This window comes from Salarias fasciatus, chromosome 23, assembly GCF_902148845.1.
Source record: "Salarias fasciatus chromosome 23, fSalaFa1.1, whole genome shotgun sequence".
Classification (NCBI taxonomy): domain Eukaryota; kingdom Metazoa; phylum Chordata; class Actinopteri; order Blenniiformes; family Blenniidae; genus Salarias; species Salarias fasciatus.
In genome coordinates, this window is record NC_043766.1 from 228,699 (window position 1) to 250,017 (window position 21,319).

Below are 21,319 nucleotides of genomic sequence, written 5' to 3' on the forward strand. Positions count from 1 at the left end.
ATCATCAATGATCCTCGTTCTGTTGCCTACTCCAGTTGTTGTGGAGTGCTGTGTAAATATCACTACGCCACAGTAAAAAGAGTAAAAAAAACAGACCAACACAAAAACACTAATTAAAAAAAGGACTGAAAACAGTGAGTAGAAACTTAGTAGAAAGACCAAAATCGAAGAAAAAGGCCACTTGGTGGCCATCTTGGATTCCATCCCGAACAACCACTTTTGCATGAAAACCAAGACTTGAGTTCAGCACCCTAAAGTTCAAAAGTCTGCGTCCATCAGAATATGGCGGGCCATACTTCACTTTCAGCTCAGCTGATTATTCCAAGATTCATGATAACAAGATGAAGAAAACTGGTCATCTGGAGCCATGAAATGACCAATCAGTGTGGGAGGATTATGGCAGGAAACCACATGTGGTGGTCATTTTGGACACCATCTTGAATTTAAGTGGTTTTCTTAATCTTAAAGCTGGGGTTGGTGATCTTGGAAAACTAGCGTTAGCATGTAGCATCTCCCCAAGGCTCCGCCTAGCTAGCTCCGCCCAGCTCCCACCCCATTGGAGGAGCTCCCGTTGGGAGCGGAGATGTTTGCGGCACTTCCGCGTCCAGTGCGTTCCTGGCGTAACCTGTCCTCAGCACTTCGTTTCTTCGTTTTTCTTTATTTGCACTATGACAAGTTATGGCGCACTCAACGGTAAGTCAACCCCCAAACATTCTTCTTCGCCATTCTGTAACGATGCTCCGTCCTTCTCCACGCGCACTGAACCAGGGTCAGTGCATGCCATTGACATGTACACACAGGGGGCAGGTCGAACGGCGAAAGGATTTGATTGGTTTAAAAAAAGGTGTCCCGGCAAAACTATTGGTTGCTGTTTTTCCAATTTCACTCCTGCTGTAGATAGCTGATATTTTCCAAACTACTTTAACAACACGCTATGAATTGCTTCCCATCGGGTCATAAAGATCATTTTAACCAGTATTTAAAAAAATGTATCTCATTCAATTCGCCAACCCTAGCTTTAAAGTTGAGGAGTCGTATTACTGAAGCTGTTGAAAGAATGATGTGCCCTGTAGACTTCAAGAAGCTGTTGAAAGAGTCGTCTTGTAGTCTGCAGACTTCGAGAAGCTGTTGAAAGAGTCGTCTTGTGGTCTGTAGACTTCGAGAAGCTGTTGAAAGAGTGATGTGGTCTGTCGACTTCATCAAGCTGTTGATCGAGTCATCTTGTGGTCTGTAGACTTCATCAAGCTGTTGAAAGAGTCGTCTTGTGGTCTGTAGACTTCATGCAGCTGCTGAAAGAGTCTTCTTGTTGTCTGTAGACTTCATGAAGCTGGTGAGAGTCGTCTTGTAGTCTGTAGACTTCATGAAGCTGCTGAAAGTTTCGTCTGGTGGTCTGTAGACTTCATTAAGCTGCTGAATGAGTCGTGCTGTGGTCTGTAGACTTCATGAAGCTAGTGAAAGAGTCGTCTTGTGGTCTGTAGACTTCGGCTGAATCCCATTTCACCCCTTAGCCCTTCCCCTTGGCCCTACCCCTTAGCCCTCCCCCTATGAAACGGAGTGCTAAGGGGTAGGGGAGAAAGTCAACCCCTCCGAATTGGGACACCCCTCCGACAATCGCGTACGTCATCAGTAGTCGCCGCTGCCGATGACGTAGGCAGATGCGACAACTATTTGCCGAAGAAGAATGTTTTTCTTACATTTTAAAACTTTATTAATTGACAAAATACTGACATTTATGAACTTCTTTAGTTGCGGACGCCGCCATCTTGCCGATCCTGGAAGGCTTTCTGAGAAATCTGTCATCCAGTGGCGGCCGGTGGCGAGGGGCGCTTGTTTTGATCGCCTGGACCATCAGTGGCGGGCGGGCTTAGTTCACTTCAGCATTGTCGGGGGCGCTCATTTTCCACCCGCGCATTCCAGGCGGGCAGTGTTGAAGAAACCAGTTTATTGAAAATAATCGTCTATCTGTTGTTTGGAATGCGCCTGGAATGCGCGGGTGTGGAAACGATCGTTCCCACCAATGTGGAAGTGAATTAACCCCGCCCGCCAGTCATGGTCGGGGGCTGACAGAACAAGCGCCCCTCGCCATCGGCCGCCACTGCATCATACCCTCCGTTTGGAGTGTGCCTCTCGAGAATCTCCTTTTGGAGGGGTGACTGGCCCTCTTTCTTGGCCCTACCCCTCCGTCATAATGACAATTGGGACACTCCTACCCCTCCACGTGAACGCGCAAAACGAGGGGAAGGGCCAAGGGGAAGGGCTAAGGGGTGAAATAGGATTCAGCCTACATGAGGCTATTTAAAGAGTGATGTTGTGGTCAGTCCTGCTTTTATCACCAGTAATGAGACTGTTTTCTTTTTTCCAAAACATATTTATTGGAAAGTCAGTTGGAATTGACAACTTGTACAATACATTTTTCTTATTCCCCAGATCGTATTTTCTTTCAAACAAACACACAACGCAAAAAAGAAAACAATGCAAACACACAAACCAGACCCAGCGACATGCAGCCATCCTGCCCTGCTCAACGGCACTGAGTCTGGCAGGACCTGCGAGTCCTGATTCTGATTCTGAAAGAGGAGAAGACTGTGTATTTCTGTGTATATGATACTTTAGCTTCGTAAATATTAATATTAGCATTGTATCTGAACATTTTGTAGTGTATTTTACGAGTTTTATCGCGTTTTCCGCTACTTTTTTCATTTTTTTCACTCTTTTTTTAACTCATTCAAATAGATTAGCTAGCCAGCTAGTTTTGTAAATAGTGTAAGTAAAATGCTAAGAAGATCCAGGAGGGAGAGAAAAGCCCCATTAAGATTTATGGAGGAGGAATCAACATCATCATGTCATTTTACCAGTTAGATTTATTATTTCTCCCATTCTTACACACTCGAATAAGTTATGTTGGTCTATATAAATGTTATCCAATGAATCAAAATCTTGTGTTAAAACACAAATAAATATGCAAAAAACAAAACAAAACAAAACAAAGCGAAACTAGCCACCCTGTTATAATAATAGGTGTAAAAGGATTATACGAAAAACTCATTATATTGAATAATCCTAAATCAATAAATATGAACTTTTCATAATACAAAAAATGACTAAACTAATCTTTAAAAACGCAATAAATATACTGTGAAAATTTAAGAAACATCAACATTATTTGAGAACAAGTATTTATTGATCTATTGCTTTGTAACGTTTCACAGCTGTGAAACAAAAACACACACGGCTCACTTTGGCGCACGGTGAAATGCAGTAGAAAAAAGCAGAATACCTTGAACAGTTGTAGTAGCAGCAGATTAAAGTTAGTACAAGCAGTAATGTCCTCAAACAGCATTATTTCGCGGTTGGTTTGTCATGAATTGTCCACGATCATGACCTAACTGTCCACTAGATGGTGCCAGAGTACACCCTGGATATGTGTTTGTGACTGTACTCAGTATGATGGACGCCTCAGCTCGCCCCTCCCCCCATAACAGGGAAGGGGCTTGAAGCTGGAGGGCGAAAAAGTCATTTTACACAGTGAGTTAACATTTGCTGAAATATGGCCACTATAGATAATGCATGAGTAGGCCGGCACATGAAAATATACCAGGTTTTTGATTTCACAAGCCTCAGCTTTATAGTCACACTCAGTTTGTTACTCGTGTGTAACATTTATCGCTTAAAACCTTTTTAAGCCTGTGCGGAACATACAAAGCCACAACAATAACAGCAGCTAATAATAGTAGTAATGAATGGAGGGGGGGTGAAGGGGGGCAGCGTGCTGTAGAGTTCTCTTTAGGGAGGCTCGCTGTCCCACACTTTGAAAACCACTGCTCCAACATATCTGGAAATCTGGAAAACATTTTCTAACTTAAGTAACCTATCATCAACAATTCCAGATTTGAAATCTTGGATTTTACAGGGTGTATGTTTTCTCCGTTATGAGTATGGAACGCTCCATAAATATAAAGGAGGAGGAGGAGGAGGGAGGAGGAGGGGGGGGGGGAGGAGGAGGAGCAGGAGGAGGAGGGGGAGGAGGAGGGGGAGGGGCGCTCCACCTGCCAGGTGCTTTAAAGCAGAGGCGGAGCAGCAGGAGACGCAGCAGGACTCCCGTCCTCTCCCGTTCTCTCCTGTCCTCCCGTCTGAGCAGCAGGTAAGCAGAGAAAGACCTCGTGCTGCTGTTGTGCTTCTGGAAGGGCTCATTTTTTAGGAATCTGTGGCTTCAGTTTTCATTATTTCATATCAGACAAACTGCATGAAAGCACCAAGAATGAAGTTTCTGTAAAATCTGCAGGAGTCAGTGGCAGGAGTTGGTTCTCCTGAGGTTCTCTGAGGTCTTTTATTACATGATATGAAACCAAGAACTTTGACTGCAGCTGAATGTGGATGTTCTGACACCGCTGGGTCCTCAGTGTGGAACCGCTGGATTCAGGGTTTCAGTCTCAGTGTTCTGCTGTGTCTCCAGCGTCTTCACCCTGCTGCTGTTTCCAGAACTCTGACCTGCTGGTCCAGGTGTTCCCTCAAGGTCTGTTCTTGTCCAGGAAGCTGAAAGATGACCAGAGCAGCCGCGTCCCTGGTCCTGGTCCTGGTGGCCCTGTCCTCCACCTTTACTAAATATGTCCCCAAATCTGGCCAGAGGATCCCTCAGTCGCTGTCTCGAGGTTTGTGGTGATGGAGTTGTAATGGGAGCATTGGGGTAGAAACCATATGATGGTGAAAACTTGGTGGGACACTTTAAGGGGACGGACACATGTAAATGTATGGGCAGAGCAGCGGTGTTATTAAAGAGCCTGTAAAGACCATACGTGTCTCCAGGATGTCTATTACAGCACCTAGACATAACAGCACAGGAGTAGCTTCAGTAGTGTCCTGGTTTGAACCCCAGCTGCTCCTGTGTCTCACAGGTTGGGGCGACCAGCTGAACTGGGCTCGGACGTACGAGGAGGCTCTGTCCTTGTCTCGGTCCAGGTGAGGAAACACCTTGGTTCTAAGGGGAACGCTTCCATGAGGGGTGGGTGTGAAACAACTGTCTGGTCTGTGTTCCAGGAACAAGCCTCTGATGGTCTTGTTCCACCTGGAGGACTGTTCTCATTGCGAGGGTGAGCCACCCCAGCAGCCCCCCCAGCCCCCCCCCCCCCCGCCCCAGCATGTCCTTCTGCTTCCCGCCCTGCTCTGCTTCACCCTAACGCTCCGTCTGTCCTGCAGCGTTCAAGAAGGTCTTCGCTCGCAACGATGAGATCCAGAGAATCCTGGACGAGGACTTTGTGGTCCTCAATCTGATGGTAGGCTGCAGGGCTGGTGGGGGAGGGCTCTGACACTGCAATGAAACATCCTGCATTACGTGTGTGTGTGTGTGTGTGTGTGTGGTGTGTGTGTGTGTGTGTGTGTGTGTGCTCTCCTCCCCCGCAGCAGGAACCGCAGATGAAAACCTGTCCCCTGATGGAAGTACGTCCCCGGATCATCTTTGTGGGTAAGACCTGGTGTCTGTGGAGTCAGGGGACGGACCCAACTGGATCCGACCTGTTTAAACCAGATCAGCAGCTTGGTGCAGTTCTGGACAGGCGTCTCTCAGCGGAATGATGTGGCGTTTGGAGATTCAAGAAGTAAAACCAAGAATTTCTTTTTGGACCAAGTTCAGTTCGGTGGAACTCACAGGAGTGCCGGACAGGGCTGTGGAATTATTCCCACGATATTAAAATAACTTCACCAATAATTATTAAGGTGTGGACAAAAGACAAACACATAACTCAGATGACACTGAGTCACATTTGTCCTCAATCTCTGGAGCCTTCAGCCAACGCTTCCTCTAACCCGAATGTGAGTAAATCTTCCTGGAACCGATGGGGGCAGGGAGGGACCGCACTGAATGTCTGACCTGGAAAACCTAAACAGATGCTTTGTGGACAAATTCATATTGTGATTTCATTTCCTGAACTGAGCCAAATCTTGAGTGTTGAGAACAACAGACTTCTGACCCAAGGCTGAGGCCTCGACTGGAAGAAAAGAGTATGTAAGAGCAGGCAGAGATGTGTTACAGCAAGATCGATCCTCCCGTTTCCTAATGAAATGAGGGACAATCAGTCAACAAGCTATTTATGAATATGCTGCCCAATATTAAAATTCAAAGTTTGGTAGAGCAAGACCAGCACCAAGCTCACATGACCTGTGGACCCTCAGAGACACCGCACCCCAAATGAAGGAACCAAGCAAGACCGATCCTGCAGGGAAAGAGACAAAGAGACCAAGAAGTATTTTGGCAGAAACACAGGGGCTGATTGAAACAAATAGACATTTCAGGAGGATATTCATTTTAACGACATTAATCTTTCTCATCAAGGAGAGGGGCAGATTATTTCACCTCTCACGGTCAGATTTTCCTTGGGCTTGGCGTGAAGTTGGCAGAGAAAAGACCAGAAAAAGCACAAGTCACATGACTCCTGAGATATTTAAAGGCGGAGGGTCCTCAAAAGGAAGGTCAGCCTGCTGGAGCAGAAAACCAGTTGACTTTTATTAAGATTTCGCTTATATCCTGAAAATGAACAACATTTATCAAAATGGACAGCTGGAAGAGAAGCTACTGATACTGCTACATAGAGCAACAAGTCATCTGCGTATTGAGATAACCGGTACTCGAGGCCATCATGATAGCGAGTCAGAGCACCTGACGGAGACGGCCAGTGGAGACAGCTGCAGGTGGAGGCAGCGGGGAGAGAGCCAGGGCATGCTGGGTAGGGTTCTGCAGGAACAGAGCTGGAGAACCCTGTTCTAGAAACTCTACGTCACCTGCTTCTGCACTGCTACATCATTTACTACGTCCACTTCCCAACAGACCCCTCCATGACGGTGAGAGACGACATTGTTGGCCCCTACTCCAACCGCCTGTACACCTATGAACCAAAAGATATGAAACACTGTAAGTGCTCCAGCTAACACACACACACACACACACACACACCTACACACACACACACCACACACTGAGAGCCTCCTCCTCTTCCTCAGTGCTGGAAAACATGAAGAAGGCCAAGAAGCTCCTTAAAGTCTCAGCTTTGAGCCACAGAACCACACCCACCTCCACCCACTCCCTCCCCGAGTCCACTGCTGCTGAAGTCTGAGCTGTGAGCAGGAGGAGGCGCCCTCCACCCACCTCCACCTTCAGTTTGCTGTCACCAGTTCACATGTGAAAAGACTTTCACTTGAAGGGTTCCTCTGTCTCCTCACGTGTCCCTCCTCAACTCCACCCTGATTTCCACCCTGGTATCTTTACTGCTCATCCTTTGGAATAAAACTGATGTGTTCAACCAACAGCTGGTGTTTTTGGCCCTTTAAGTGATTTGCACCCAGCACAATGAAATACAGGGTCAACTTAGCAAAAACCTTATGTGTCATATATTAAAAATATCACAACCAACTGCGTAATGAAAGATATAAAATAAAAATTGCACACCATGGCCATCATCAACGATCCTCGTTCTGTTGCCTACTCCAGTTGTTGTGGAGTGCTGTGTAAATATCACTACGCCACAGTAAAAAAAAAACGTAAAAAAAAAAAACAAACCACACACACCAACACACCAAACACCAACACTCATTAGAAAAAGGACTGAAACAGTGAGTAGAAACTTAGTAGAAGACCAAAATCGAAGAAAAAGGCCATTTGGTGGCCATCTTGGATTCCATCCCGAACGACCACTTTTGCATGAAAAACAAGACCTGAGTTCAGCGCCCTAAAGTTCGACAGTCTACGTCCATCAGAATATGGCGAGCCATTCTTCACTTTAAGCTCAGCTGATTATTCCAAGATTCATGATAACAAGATGAAGAAAAACTGGTCATCTGGAGCCATGAAATGACCAATCAGTGTGGGAGGATTATGGCAGGAAACCACATGTGGTGGTCATTTTGGACACCATCTTGAATTTAGGTGGTTTTCTGAATCTTAAGCTAGGGTTGGTGATCTTGGAAAACTAGCGTTAGCATGTAGCATCTCCCCAAGGCTCCGCCTAGCTAGCTTCGCCCAGCTCCCACCCATTGGAGGAGCTCCCGTTGGGAGCGGGAGACGTTCGCGGCGCGCGCGGTGCGCCAGTGCGTCCAGTGCGTTCCTGGCGTAACCTGTCCTCAGTGCTTCGTTTCTTCGTTTTTCTTTATTTGCCACTATGCAAAGTTATGGCACACTCAACGGTAAGTAAACCCCCAAACATTCTTCTCCGCCATTCTGCAACGATGCTCCGTCCTTCTACACGCGCACTGAACCAGGGTCAGTGCACGCCGTTGACATGTACACGCAGGGGGCAGGTCGAACGGCGAAAGGATTTGATTGGTTTAAAAAAAGGTGTCCCGGCAAAACTATTGGTTGCTGTTTTTCCCATTTCACTCCTGCTGTAGATAGCGGATATTTTCCAAACTCCTTTAACAACACGCTACGAATTGCTTCCCATCGGGTCATGAAGATCATTTTAACCAGTATTTAAAAAAATGTATCTCATTCAAATCGCCAACCCTTGCTTTAAAGTTGAGGGGTCGTATTACTGAAGCTGTTGAAAGAGTGATGTGCCCTGTAGACTTCAAGAACCTGTTGAAAGAGTCGTCTTGTAGTCTGTAGACTTCATGAAGCTGTTGAAAGAGTGATGTGGTCTGTATCAATCAATCAATCAATCAATCAATTTATTTTTGTATAGCCCAGTATCACAACAACAGTTGCCTCAGAGGGCTTCAAGATGTTACATTGATTGGTAAAAATAAAAACAGTGAATAAGCATAATATTAATATGTCAAATTCAGTAACGAGACAAAACGAAGCAATCACCGCCTTAGACCCTCATATCCGGCAAGAAAAAACTCCAAAAACCCAGTGGGAAAAGAAGAAATCTTGGGGAGAACCACAGTATGGAGGGATCCCTCTCCCAGGGACGGACAGCTTTGGCAACAGCTAGCATGAGACAATAAGAAGTAAAGCCTAGGACTATGTTGAGTACAGTCCGTTGGACGGTCCAGCACAGGAACTACGGATCCCAGAGGTAGAACTGAAGCCAGTCCGCGGGCAGGACTGACAGGAGTGTCCTCCCGGTCCGGCCGGAGCTTGTTCATAGGCCCTCGTGATAGTGGAGTCAGCAACTGAAACTGGAGAAGACTCCCCCTCGAAGGGGGGGACAGCAGGTGAAAAGCAATGAACGGACTAAAGGGAATAACATTCAGACATTAGAGGATAGGGCTCAGTGCACCGTACTTCCCACAGCATTCTAGCTCCTAGGGCAGCTTTGTGGATAGTTTAGTATTTAAACTAGTATTTAGTTAGTCTAGTTTAGATAGTTTAATTTTGTTTAATTTAGTTTGGTTTAGTTTGGTTTAGTTTAGTTTAGTTTAGTTTAGTTTAGTTTAGTTTAGTTTAGTTTAGTTTAGTTTAGTTTAGAATCCCTAGCTGACCTGATCATAGGCTGCATCGAAGAGAAACGTCTTGAGCCTAACCTTAAATGTGGAGACTGTGTCTGCCTCTTTGACACCACTTGGAAGCTGGTTCCATAAAAACGGTGCCTGATAGCTAAAGGCTCTTCCACCTAGTGTCCATTTAGAGACTCCAGGAGTCACCAGTAACCCTGCATTTTGAGAGCGAAGTGCTCTGATTGGTTGATAAGGCGTTAAAGCATCTTGGAGATAGGTTGGAGCCATCCCATTTAGGATTTTGTAAGTGAGGAGAAGGATTTTAAATCTAACTCTAAACTCGATAGAAAGCCAGTGAAGAGATTTTAGAACGGGAGTAATGTGTTCACGTCTTCTAGTTCCGGTTAATAATCTGGCGGCCGCATTTTGAACCAACTGAAAGTTTTTTAATGCACTTTTTGGGCAGGCTGCAAGAAGGGAGTTGCAGTAGTCCAGTCTAGTGGAAACAAATGCATGGATGAGTTTTTCTGCATCGCTTCTAGGTAGAATGTTTCTTATTTTAGCTATGTTGCGCAAGTGGAAATATGCTGTTTTACAAGCCAGGTTGATGTGTGCTTTAAAGGAGATATCCTGATCAAATAAGACCCCGAGGTTCCTGACAGTAGAGGAGGAGGATACACTGACGTTATCTAAGGTAATAATCTGTTCAGATAGACACTCTCTCAGTTTATGGGGGCCTAGTATAATGACCTCTGTTTTGCCAGGATTAAGACGGAGATAGTTCGTAGTCATCCAGGATTTAATTTCTCTGATACAGTCACTGAGTCTGTCTATTTGATTAGTTTGATCAGGTTTCATAGATAAATACAATTGTGTGTCATCTGCATAACAATGAAAATTGATATCGTGGCTTCTAATTATGTTCCCTAAAGGAAGCATATACAACAGAAATAAAATTGGCCCAAGCACGGACCCTTGAGGAACCCCATAACTGACCTGGGAGCACGGTGAGGACTGTTGGTTAACGTGAACAAATTGGTGCCTATTAGATAAATAGGATTTGAACCAGCAGAGGGCTTTTCCTCTGATGCCAACCTGACATTCTAACCTCTGCAGGAGAATATTGTGGTCGATTGTATCAAAAGCTGCACTGAGGTCTAAGAGAACCAGGACTGAGACTAGACCTGCGTCAGCCGCCAATAGCAAGTCATTAGTGACTTTAACTAACGCAGTTTCAGTGCTGTGATAAGCTCTGTATCCTGACTGAAATTTCTCAAATAAACTATTGTCCTGTAGGTGGCGGATCGTATAATAATTATAATTATAATTATAATTATAATTATAATTATAATTATAAGTATAATACAGATCGTATTGAAAATAACTGGAAGAATATCTTTGAAAATCTTAGTTGGAATTGGATCTAGGAGACAGGTGGAGTTTTAGAAGACATTAATCGAAGTAATCTCAGCCCCATTTACTGGTGAGAAACTATCTAGTATTTCAGGTATTTCAGGTGGCGGCAGTGGCTGGTTTCCCTGAGCTTGATCTGAGGAAAGTGCTTCATTGATTTTACCTCTGATGGTTATAATTTTATCATTAAAGAATTTAAGAAAGTCATGGCAGTTTAAAGATTCTGGGATTATTGGTTCCACTACAGTATGACTGTTTGTCAGTCTGGCTACAGTGTTGAACAGAAACCGAGGGTTATTTTTGTTTATTTCTATTAAACAAGAGTAATATAATGTCTTGGCTTTAAAAAGAGTTTGTTTATAGCTTAGCAAGCTACATTTCCAAGCCTTCAGAGATTGTTCTGATTTAGATCTACACCACAGTCTTTCTAATTGCCGAGTTTTTTGTTTGAGAACACGGGTTTCAGAATTAAACCATGGAGCAACGCGCCTGGGTCGATTGGTTTTCAGCTGCAACGGAGCCACTACGTCAAGGGCAGATTTTAGTGAGTGCATAGCACTGTCAACAAACTGATCACTATTATCACCACTGGTCAATAAGCTCATTTCTGTGAGTTCACAAGGTAATGCAGCAAATGCAGGTTGGATCAATTCTTTGTACCGAGCCACAGATTTTTCAGATAATGTCCGTATCAACTGAATTTTATCTTTTTGAGCAGAGTAGTCTTCAATCAAAACCTGAAAAGTAATTAAAAAATGGTCTGAGAGTATGGGGTTCTGAGGGAGAACATTTAGGTCCCTGACCTCTATCCCATATGTTAAGACCAGATCCAGGGTGTGCTTGTGACTATGAGTGGATTCATCAACATTTTGAGAGAAACCGATACTATCTAATACTGCAATAAACGCATTACTCAAACTGTCACCAGAATCATCCACATGGATATTAAAGTCACCTATTATAAGGATCTTGTTATGAGTCAATACTATATTGCTTAAAAACTCTGAGAACTCAGTTAAAAAGTCAGAGTAAGGACCAGGAGGTCGATGCACTTTCAAAAGAGTTGAATTTAACATTAGTTTTGGGTTTAAGAAGAAGACTGGAGTGCGATATCACTGCCACACCTCCACCTCGACCTGTTGATCTAGCTGTTTGGAAATTTATATAGGTTGGAGGGGTACATTCATTGAGCCTCACATAATCATCTTGCTGAAGCCAAGTTTATGTTAGAGCAAGGAGATCAATGTTATTGTCACCAATAAGGTCATTAACTAACAGAGATTTAGTGGAGATTGCTCTAATGTTTAGTAGACCACATTTTATGTATTTCCTACTGGAAGAGTTATTCTGTCTCGTACAGATGTTAAGCTTTTTACCCATTCACTTTTTTCTAATGCTTTGAGCACTATGGACAGACACAGTCTCTGTTTGCCTCGGTAAACCTCCATGCTTGACTTGTAAAAATCCGGGAGCAGGATTAGTGACGGGATCAACAAGATCAACAGAGGAGCGTTCTACACGACTGCTCTGTGCCCGGGGCTCATAGCTGGATTGTCAATTTAGGGTACGAAGCCGATCAGCCATATTGCGAGCTAAAAGGGCTGCACCATCCAAAGTTGGGTGGATGCCGTCCCTGCGGATGAGCCCAGGCTTTCCCCAGAAGGTGCACCAGTTGTTTAGAAAAATAACTCCGTTTTCTTCACTCCATCTAGACAACCAGCGATTGAATGATGAAAGTCGGCTATACATTTCATCATTGACCAAATTGGGCAGGGGACCAGAGAACATTACAGCATCAGACATCGACTTAGCCAATTCACACACCGAGGCCACTTGTAATTTGAGCACCTCTGATTGTCTCCGCCGGGCATCATTACCGCCTGCGTGAATCACGACTCGACGGAATCTCCTACCTTCCTGTTTTAAAAGCCTAAGGTTCCCCTCGATGTCCCCCACTCTGGCCCCCGGGTAGCACCTAACCTTCACCGCTGGCAGCTTCACGTCTCTAACTATAGAGCTGCCAATCACCAGCGTGTCCAGTTCAGCCGGTGTGTCGTCGCTGAGGGGAGAGAACCTATTGCAGACGTGAAGCGGTTCTTGGAGTGCTACGTGGTGGTGCTTAGCACTAGCCTTCCTCTGGACTGTCACAAACCAGTCCTGGTCTTGCCCCGGCTGCTCGGGACACGCTGCGGGGCAACGCAATAAATATACTGTGAAACATTTAAGAAACATCAACATTATTTGAGAACAGTTATTTATTGATCTGTTGCTTTGTAACGTTTCACAGCTGTGAAACAAAAACACACACTGCTCACTTTGGCGCGTGGTGAAATGCAGTAGAAAAAAGCAGAATACCTTGAACAGTTGTAGTAGCAGCAGATTAAAGTTAGTACAAGCAGTAATGTTCTCAAACAGCATTATTTCGCGGTTGGTTTGTCATGAATTGTCCACGATCAGGATCTACCTGTCCACTAGATGGTGCCAGAGTACACCCTGGATATGTGTTTGTGACTGTGCTCAGTATTATGGACGCCTCACCCCGCCCCTCCCCCCATAACAGGGAAGGGGCTTGAAGCTGGAGGGCGAAAAAGTCATTTTACACAGTGAGTTAACATTTGCTGAAATATGGCCACTATAGATAATGCATGAGTAGGCCTGCACATGAAAATATACCAGGTTTTTGATTTCACAAGGCTCAGCTTTATAGTCGTACTCAGTTTATTACTCGTGTGTGACATTTATCGCTTAAAACCTTTTTAAGCCTGTGCGGAACATACAAAGCCACAACAATAACAGCAGCTAATAATAGTAGTAATGAATGGAGGGGGGGTGAAGGGGGTCAGCATGCTGTAGAGTTCTCTTTAGGGAGGCTCGCTGTCCCACACTTTGAAAACCACTGCTCCAACATATCTGGAAATCTGGAAAACATTTTCTAACTTAAATAACCTATCATCAACAATTCCAGATTTGAAATCTTGGATTGTACAGGGTGTGTGTTTTCTCCGTTTATGAGTATGGAACGCTCCATAAATATAAAGGAGGAGGAGGAGGAGGAGGAGGAGGAGGAAGAGCAGGAGGGGGAGGGGCGCTCCACCTGCCAGGTGCTTTAAAGCAGAGGCGGAGCAGCAGGAGACGCAGCAGGACTCCCGTCCTCTCCCGTTCTCTCCTGTCCTCCACGTCTGAGCAGCAGGTAAGCAGAGAAGACCTCGTGCTGCTGTTGTGCTTCTGGAAGGGCTCATTTTTAGGAATCTGTGGCCTCAGTTTTCATTATTTCATTATCAGACAAACTGCATGAAAGCACCAAGAATGAAGTTTCTGTGAAAGTCTGCAGGAGTCAGTGGCAGGAGTTGGTTCTCTGAGGTTCTCTGAGGTTTTTTATTAAATGATATGAAACCAAGAACTTTGACTGCAGCTGAATGTGGATGTTCTGACACCACTGGGTCCTCAGTGTGGAACCGCTGGATTCAGGGTTTCAGTCTCAGTGTTCTGCTGTGTCTCCAGCGTCTTCACCATGCTGTTGTTTCCAGAACTCTGACCCTGCTGGTCCAGATGTTCCCTCAGGTCTGTTCTTGTTCCAGGAAGCTGAAAGATGACCAGAGCAGCCGCGTCCCTGGTCCTGGTCCTGGTCCTGGTGGCCCTGTCCTCCACCTTTACTAAATATGTCCCCAAATCTGGCCAGAGGATCCCTCAGTCGCTGTCTCGAGGTTTGTGGTGACGGAGTTGTAATGGGAGCATTGGGGTAGGAACCATATGATGGTGAAAACTTGGTGGGACACTTTAAGGGGACGGACACATGTAAATGTATGGGCCGAGCAGCGGTGTTATTAAAGAGCCTGTAAAGAGCATACATGTCTCCGGTATGTCTATTACAGCACCTAGACATAACAGTACAGGAGCAGCTTCAGTAGTGTCCTGGTTTGAACCCCAGCTGCTCCTGTGTCTCGCAGGTTGGGGCGACCAGCTGAACTGGGCTCAGACGTACGAGGAGGCTCTGTCCTTGTCTCGGTCCACGTGAGGAAGCACCTTGGTTCTAAGGGGAACGGTTCCATGAGGGGTGGGTGTGAAACAACTGTCTGGTCTGTGTTCCAGGAACAAGCCTCTGATGGTCCTGTTCCACCTGGAGGACTGTTCTCAATGCGATGGTGAGCCGGCCCAGCTGTACCCCCCACCAGCCCCAGCACGTCCTGCTGCTCCCCCCCCTGCTCTGCTTCACCCTAACGCTCCGTCTGTCCTGCAGCACTCAAGCGGGCCTTGGCTCACGACGATGAGATCCAGAGGATCCTGGACGAGGACTTTGTGGTCCTCAATGTGATGGTAGGCTGCAGGGCTGGTGGGGGAGGGCTCTGACACTGCAATGAAACATCCTGCATTACGTGTGTGTGTGTGTGTGTGTGTGTGTGTGTGTGTGTGTGTGTGTGTGTGTGTGTGTGTGTGTGTGTGTGTGTGTGTGTGCTCTCCTCCCCCGCAGCAGGAAACCGCAGATAAAAACCTGTCCCCTGATGGAAAGTACGTCCCCAGGATCGTCTTTGTGGGTAAGACCTGGTGTCTGTGGAGTCAGGGGACTGACCCGACTGGATCCGACCTGTTTAAACCAGATCAGCAGCTTGGTGCAGTCTGGAACAGGCGTCTCTCAGCAGAATGAGGCGGCGTTTGGAGATTCAAGAAGTAAAACCAAGAATTTCTTTTTGGACCAAGTTCAGTTCTGTGGAACTCACAGGAGTTCCGGACAGGGCTGTAGATTTATTCCCACGATGTTAAAATAACTTCACCAATAATTATGAAGGTGTGGACAAAAAACAAACACATAACTCAGATGACACTGAGTCACGTTTGTCCTCAATCTCTGGAGCCGTCAGCCAACGCTTCCTCGAACCCTAATGTGAGTAAATCTTCCTAGAACCGATGGGGGCAGGGAGGGAACAGCGCTGAATGTCTGACCTGGAAAAACCTAAACAGATGCTTTGTGGACCAATCATATTGTGTTGTCATTTCCTGAACTGAAGCCAGATCCTGAGAGTGTTGAGAACAACAGGACTTCTGACGAAGGCTGAGGCCTTGACTGGAAGAGAAGAGTATGTAAGAGCAGTGTTACCTCCCCCTTAAAAGTGTTAAAAATGGTCTGGCTGGGAGCTGGGGAAAAGCTACAAGTTATCATAAAAATGACAAAACACAACCCGCAGGGGTTGAACAAAAAACTAGAAAAAGCAAAAATGGAGGAGAGCGGACAGAGGGTAGGAGGATGTTAGGAAAAGGGCTCTGTGGGTGGTGCCACTAAATACACACAAACCCTAATCTTCCCCTAAACCTCGACCCTGTGACTCTTCTACCTTATAACCTTAAACTACCTTAAACCAGCTGGTGTGGGTTTGCTTATAGCCCCACAGCTCAGCCGCCATGTGTTGGAGTTCACCCCAGTGAACGAGAGGGTCGCATCTCTGCGCCTTCGGGTCGGGGATAGGTGCCTCACTGTTGTCTCGGCTTATGGGCCGAACAGCAGTGCAGAGTACCCGGCCTTCTTGGAGTCCCTGGGAGGGGTGCTGGACAGTGCTCCGACTGGGGACTCCATTGTTCTACTGGGGGACTTCAACGCCCACGTGGGCAGCGACAGTGAGACCTGGAAGGGGGTGATTGGATCGCACGGCCTCCCCGATCTGAACCCGAGTGGTGTTCTGTTATTGGACTTCTGTGCTAGTCACAGTTTGTCCATAACGAACACCATGTTCGAGCACAGGGGTGTCCATAAGTGCACTTGGCACCAGGACACCCTAGGTCGGAGGTCGATGATCGACTTTGTTGTCGTGTCATCTGACCTCCGGCCGCGTGTTTTGGACACTCGGGTGAAGAGAGGGGCAGAGCTGTCGACCGATCACCACCTGGTGGTGAGTTGGATTCGCTGGCGGAGGAGGAAACCGGACAGACTTGGCAGACCCAAACGTGTTGTGAGGGTCTGCTGGGAACGTCTGGCGGAACCCTCTGTCAGCATGGCTTTCAACTCCCACCTCCGGGAGAGCTTCTCTCATGTCCCGAGGGAGGCTGGGGACATTGAGTCCGAGTGGACCATGTTCTCCACCTCCATTGTCGAAGCAGCTGCTCGGAGCTGTGGTCGTAAGGTCTCCGGTGCCTGTCGTGGCGGCAACCCCCGAAGCCGGTGGTGGACACCGGAAGTAAGGGCTGCCGTCAAGCTGAAGAAGGAGTCCTATCGAGCCTTGCTGGCTCATGGGACTCCCGAAGCAGCTGACGGGTACCGGCAGGCCAAGCGAACTGCAGCCCGAGCAGTTGTGGAGGCAAAAACTCGGGTCTGGGAGGAGTTCGGGGAGGCCATGGAGGAGGACTATCGGTCGGCCTCGAAGAAATTCTGGCAAACCGTCCGGTGCCTCAGGAGGGGAAAGCAGGTCTCCGCCAACACTGTTTACAGTGGAGGTGGGGAGCTGCTGACCTCAACTGGGGATATTGTTGGACGGTGGAAGGAATACTTTGAGGACCTCCTCAATCCCGTCGCCACGTCTTCTGTGGAGGAAGCAGAGGCTGAGGTCTCAGAGGTGGACTCGTCCATCACCCAAGCTGAAGTCACTGAGGTGGTTGGCAAGCTCCTCGGTGGCAAGGCACCGGGGGTGGACGAGATTCGGCCTGAGTACCTTAAGTCTCTGGATGTGCAGGGATTGTCTTGGTTGACACGTCTCTGCAACATCGTGTGGCTGTCGGGGACGGTGCCTCTGAATTGGCAGACCGGGGTGGTGGTCCCCCTGTTTAAAAAGGGGGACCGGAGGGTGTGCTCCAACTATAGGGGGATTACACTCCTCAGCCTCCCCGGGAAAGTCTATTCCAGGGTACTGGAGAGGAGGATCCGACCGATAGTCGAACCTCGGATCCAGGAGGAACAATGCGGTTTTCGTCCTGGCCGTGGAACAGTGGACCAGCTCTATACCCTCCATAGGGTGCTCGAGGGTTCGTGGGAATTTGCCCAACCAGTCCACATGTGTTTTGTGGATTTGGAGAAGGCATTCGACCGTGTCCCTCGTGGTGTCTTGTGGGGGGTGCTCCGGGAATACGGAGTCCGGGGCCCCTTGTTAAGGGCCGTCCGGTCTTTGTATGACCGGAGTAGGAGTCTGGTCCGCATTGCTGGCAGTAAGTCGGACCTGTTCCCGGTGCATGTTGGACTCAGGCAGGGCTGCCCTTTGTCACCGGTTCTGTTCATAATCTTCATGGACAGAATTTCTAGGTGCAGCCAGGGGCCGGAGGGGGTCCGGTTCGGGAACCACAGGATTTCATCTCTGCTTTTTGCAGATGATGTTGTCCTGTTGGCTTCATCGAACCCGGACCTACAGCATGCACTGGGGCGGTTCGCAGCCGAGTGTGAAGCGGCAGGGATGAGGATTAGCACCTCCAAATCCGAGGCCATGGTCCTCGACCGGAGGAAGGTGGCTTGCCCCCTCCAGGTTGGTGGAGAGACCCTAGCCCAAGTGGAGGAGTTCAAGTATCTTGGGGTCTTGTTCACAGTGGGGGACGGATGGAGCGTGAGATTGACAGGCGGATCGGTGCAGCGGCTGCAGTGATGCGGTCGTTGTATCGGTCCGTCGTGGTGAAGAAGGAGCTGAGCCGAAAGGCGAAGCTCTCGATTTACCGGTCAATCTACGTTCCCACCCTCACCTATGGTCATGAGCTTTGGGTCATGACCGAAAGGACAAGATCCCGGATACAAGCGGCCGAAATGAGCTTCCTCCGTAGGGTGGCTGGGCGCTCCCTTAGAGATAGGGTGAGGAGCTCAGTCACCAGGGAGGAGCTCGGAGTAGAGCCACTACTCCTCCACATCGAGAGGAACCAGCTGAGGTGGCTCGGACATCTGTTTAGGATGCCTCCTGGACGCCTCCCGAGGGAGGTGTTCCGGGCATGTCCCACTGGGAGGAGACCCGGGGAAGACCCAGGACATGCTGGAGAGACTATGTCTCTCGGCTGGCCTGGGAACGCCTTGGGATCCTCCCAGAGGAGCTGGAGGAAGTGTCTGGGGACAGGGAAGTCTGGGCATCCCTGCTGAGACTGCTGCCCCCGCGACCCGGCCCCGGATAAGCGGTAGAAAATGGATGGATGGATGGATGGATACCTTAAACCAGTGATTTACCCTAACTAAGGCCGAATCCCATTTCACCCCTTAGCCCTTCCCCTTGGCCCTTCCCCTTGGCCCTCCGCCTATGAAACGGAGTGCTAAGGGGTAGGGGAGAAAGTCAACCCCTCCGAATTGGGACACCCCTCCGACAATCGCGTACGTCATCAGTAGTCGCCGCTGCCGATGACGTAGGCAGATGCGACAATTATCTGCCGAAGAAGAATGTTTTTCTTACATTTTAAAACTTTATTAATTGACAAAATACTGACATTTATGAACGTCTTTCGTTGCGGACGCCGCCATCTTGCCGATCTTGGAAGGCTTTCTGAGAAATCTGTCATCCAGTGGCGCCGGTGGCGAGGGGCGCTTGTTTTGTTCGCCTGGACCGTCAGTGGCGGGTGGGGTTAGTTCACTTCCGCATTGGCGGGGGCGCTCGTTTCCCACCCGCACATTCCAGGCGGGCCGTGTTGAAGAAACCAGTTTATTGAAAATAATCGTCTATCTGTTGGGTTTGGAATGCGCCTGGAATGCGCGGGTGTGGAAACAATCACTCCAGTCAATGCGGAAGTGAATTAACCCCGCCCGCCAGGCATGATCTAGGCTGAAAGAACAAGCGCCCCTCGCCATCGGCCGATACCCCTCCGTTTGGAGTGTGCCTCTCGAGAATCTCCTTTTGGAGGGGTGACTGGCCCTCTTTCTTGGCCCTACCCCTCCGTCATAATGACAATTGGGACACTCCTACCCCTCCACGTGAATGCGCAAAACGAGGGGTAGGGCCAAGGGGAAGGGCTAAGGGGTGAAATGGGATTCAGCCTAAGCCTCACCTTACCTGTCTGCTACAAAGGGTCGTGGCAGCCGCCCACGCTTACCTAATGTAAATATACAGAAAGTTACCTACGTGCTGAATGTAGACCCCGGGGTGTCTTACCTGGAGCCCTTCTCCAAGGAAAAAGACAATACAGAAAACGGGGGAGACTACAAAACACAGTCGGTGGGGACAGGTAGGTTTAACAAAAACAGGCCCTCAAACAGTAGTCTGGCTAAGGAGGGAAAAAACAAGAAGTCTCAAAACTTCAGACAAGAAACCAAGCAAGACCGATCCTGCAGGGAAAGAGACAAAGAAACCAAGAAGTATTTTGGTTGAAACACAGGGACTGATTGAAACAGATAAAGACATTTCAGTAGGATATTCATTTTAACGACATTAATCTTTCTCATCAAGGAGAGGGGCAGATTCTTCCACCTCTCACAGTCAGATTTTCCTTGGTCTTGGAGTGAAGTTGGCAGAGAAAAGACCAGAAAAAGCATAAGTCACATGAATCTCGAGATATTTAAAGTTGGAGGATCCTGAAAAGGCAGGTCAGCCTGCTGGAGCAGGGAACCAGCTGACTTTTATTAAGATTTAGCTTATATCCTAAAAATGAACAACATTTATCAAAATGGACACCTGGAAGAGAAGCTACTGATACTGCTACACAGAGCAACAAGTCATCTGCGTATAGAGATAACTGGTACTGAAGGCCATCAGGATAGCGAGTCAGAGCACCTGACGGAGACGGCCAGTGGAGACAGCTGCAGGTGGAGGCAGTGGGGAGAGAACCAGGGCATGCTGGGTAGGGTTCTGCAGAAACAGGGCTGGAGAACCCTGTTCTTGAAACTCTACATCACCTGCTTCTGCACTGCTACGTCATTTACTACGTCCACTTCCCAACAGACCCCTCCACAACGGTGAGAGACGACATCGTTGGCGTCTACCCCAACCGCCTGTACACCTATGAATCAAAAGATATGAATGTCTGTAAGTGCTCCAGCTAACACACACACACACACACACACACACACACACACACACACACACACACACACACACACACACACACTGAGAGCCTCCTCCTCTTCCTCAGTGCTGGACAACATGAAGAAGGCCAAGAAGCTCCTTAAATTCTCAGCTATGAGCCGCAGAACCACACCCACCTCCACCCACTCCCTCCCCGAGTCCACTGCTGCTGAAGTCTGAGCTGTGAGCAGGAGGAGGCGCCCTCCACCCACCTCCACCTTCAGTTTGCTGTCACCAGTTTACATGTGAAAAGACTCTCACTTGAAGGGTTCCTCTGTCTCCTGACGTGTCTCTCCTCAACTCCACCCTGATTTCCACCCTGGTATTTTTACTGCACATCCTTTGGAATAAAAACTGATGTGTTCATCCAACAGCTGGTGTTTTTGGCCCTTTAAGTGATTTGCACCCAGCACAATGAAATATAGGGTAAACTTAGCGAAAACCTTATGTGTCATATATTAAAAATATCACAACCTACTGTGTAATGAAAGATATAAAATAAAAAATTGAGCACCATGGCCATCATCAACGATCCTCGTTCTGTTGCCTACTCCAGTTGTTGTGGAGTGCTGTGTAAATATCACTACGCCACAGTAAAAAAA

At 47.7% G+C, this 21,319-nt stretch overlaps 2 protein-coding genes and 1 pseudogene across 2 annotated transcripts in view; 2 read left to right on the forward strand and 1 right to left on the reverse strand.

The window, feature by feature from the left end:
* LOC115381241 (NLR family CARD domain-containing protein 3-like) overlaps positions 1-382 on the reverse strand; it is a 65,665-nt gene extending 65,283 nt beyond the window's left edge. Inside the window, exon 1 of the mRNA XM_030082521.1 lies at positions 378-382. The gene's annotated coding sequence lies outside the window, so the exon portion shown is untranslated. The remainder of the gene's footprint in view (positions 1-377) is intronic.
* A 4,158-nt stretch (positions 383-4,540) lies between these two features.
* LOC115381948 (anterior gradient protein 2 homolog) lies at positions 4,541-13,336 on the forward strand (annotated as a pseudogene).
* Positions 13,337-14,368: 1,032 nt separating this feature from the next.
* Positions 14,369-20,994, forward strand: LOC115381245 (anterior gradient protein 2 homolog). Its single transcript, XM_030082527.1, has 7 exons — positions 14,369-14,483; positions 14,727-14,790; positions 14,869-14,921; positions 15,017-15,093; positions 15,248-15,311; positions 20,595-20,678; positions 20,785-20,994. The coding sequence occupies exons 1-7, from the start codon at positions 14,369-14,371 to the stop codon at positions 20,895-20,897; spliced, it is 570 nt and encodes a 189-aa protein (XP_029938387.1). The 3' UTR covers positions 20,898-20,994.
* Positions 20,995-21,319: the final 325 nt, after the last annotated feature.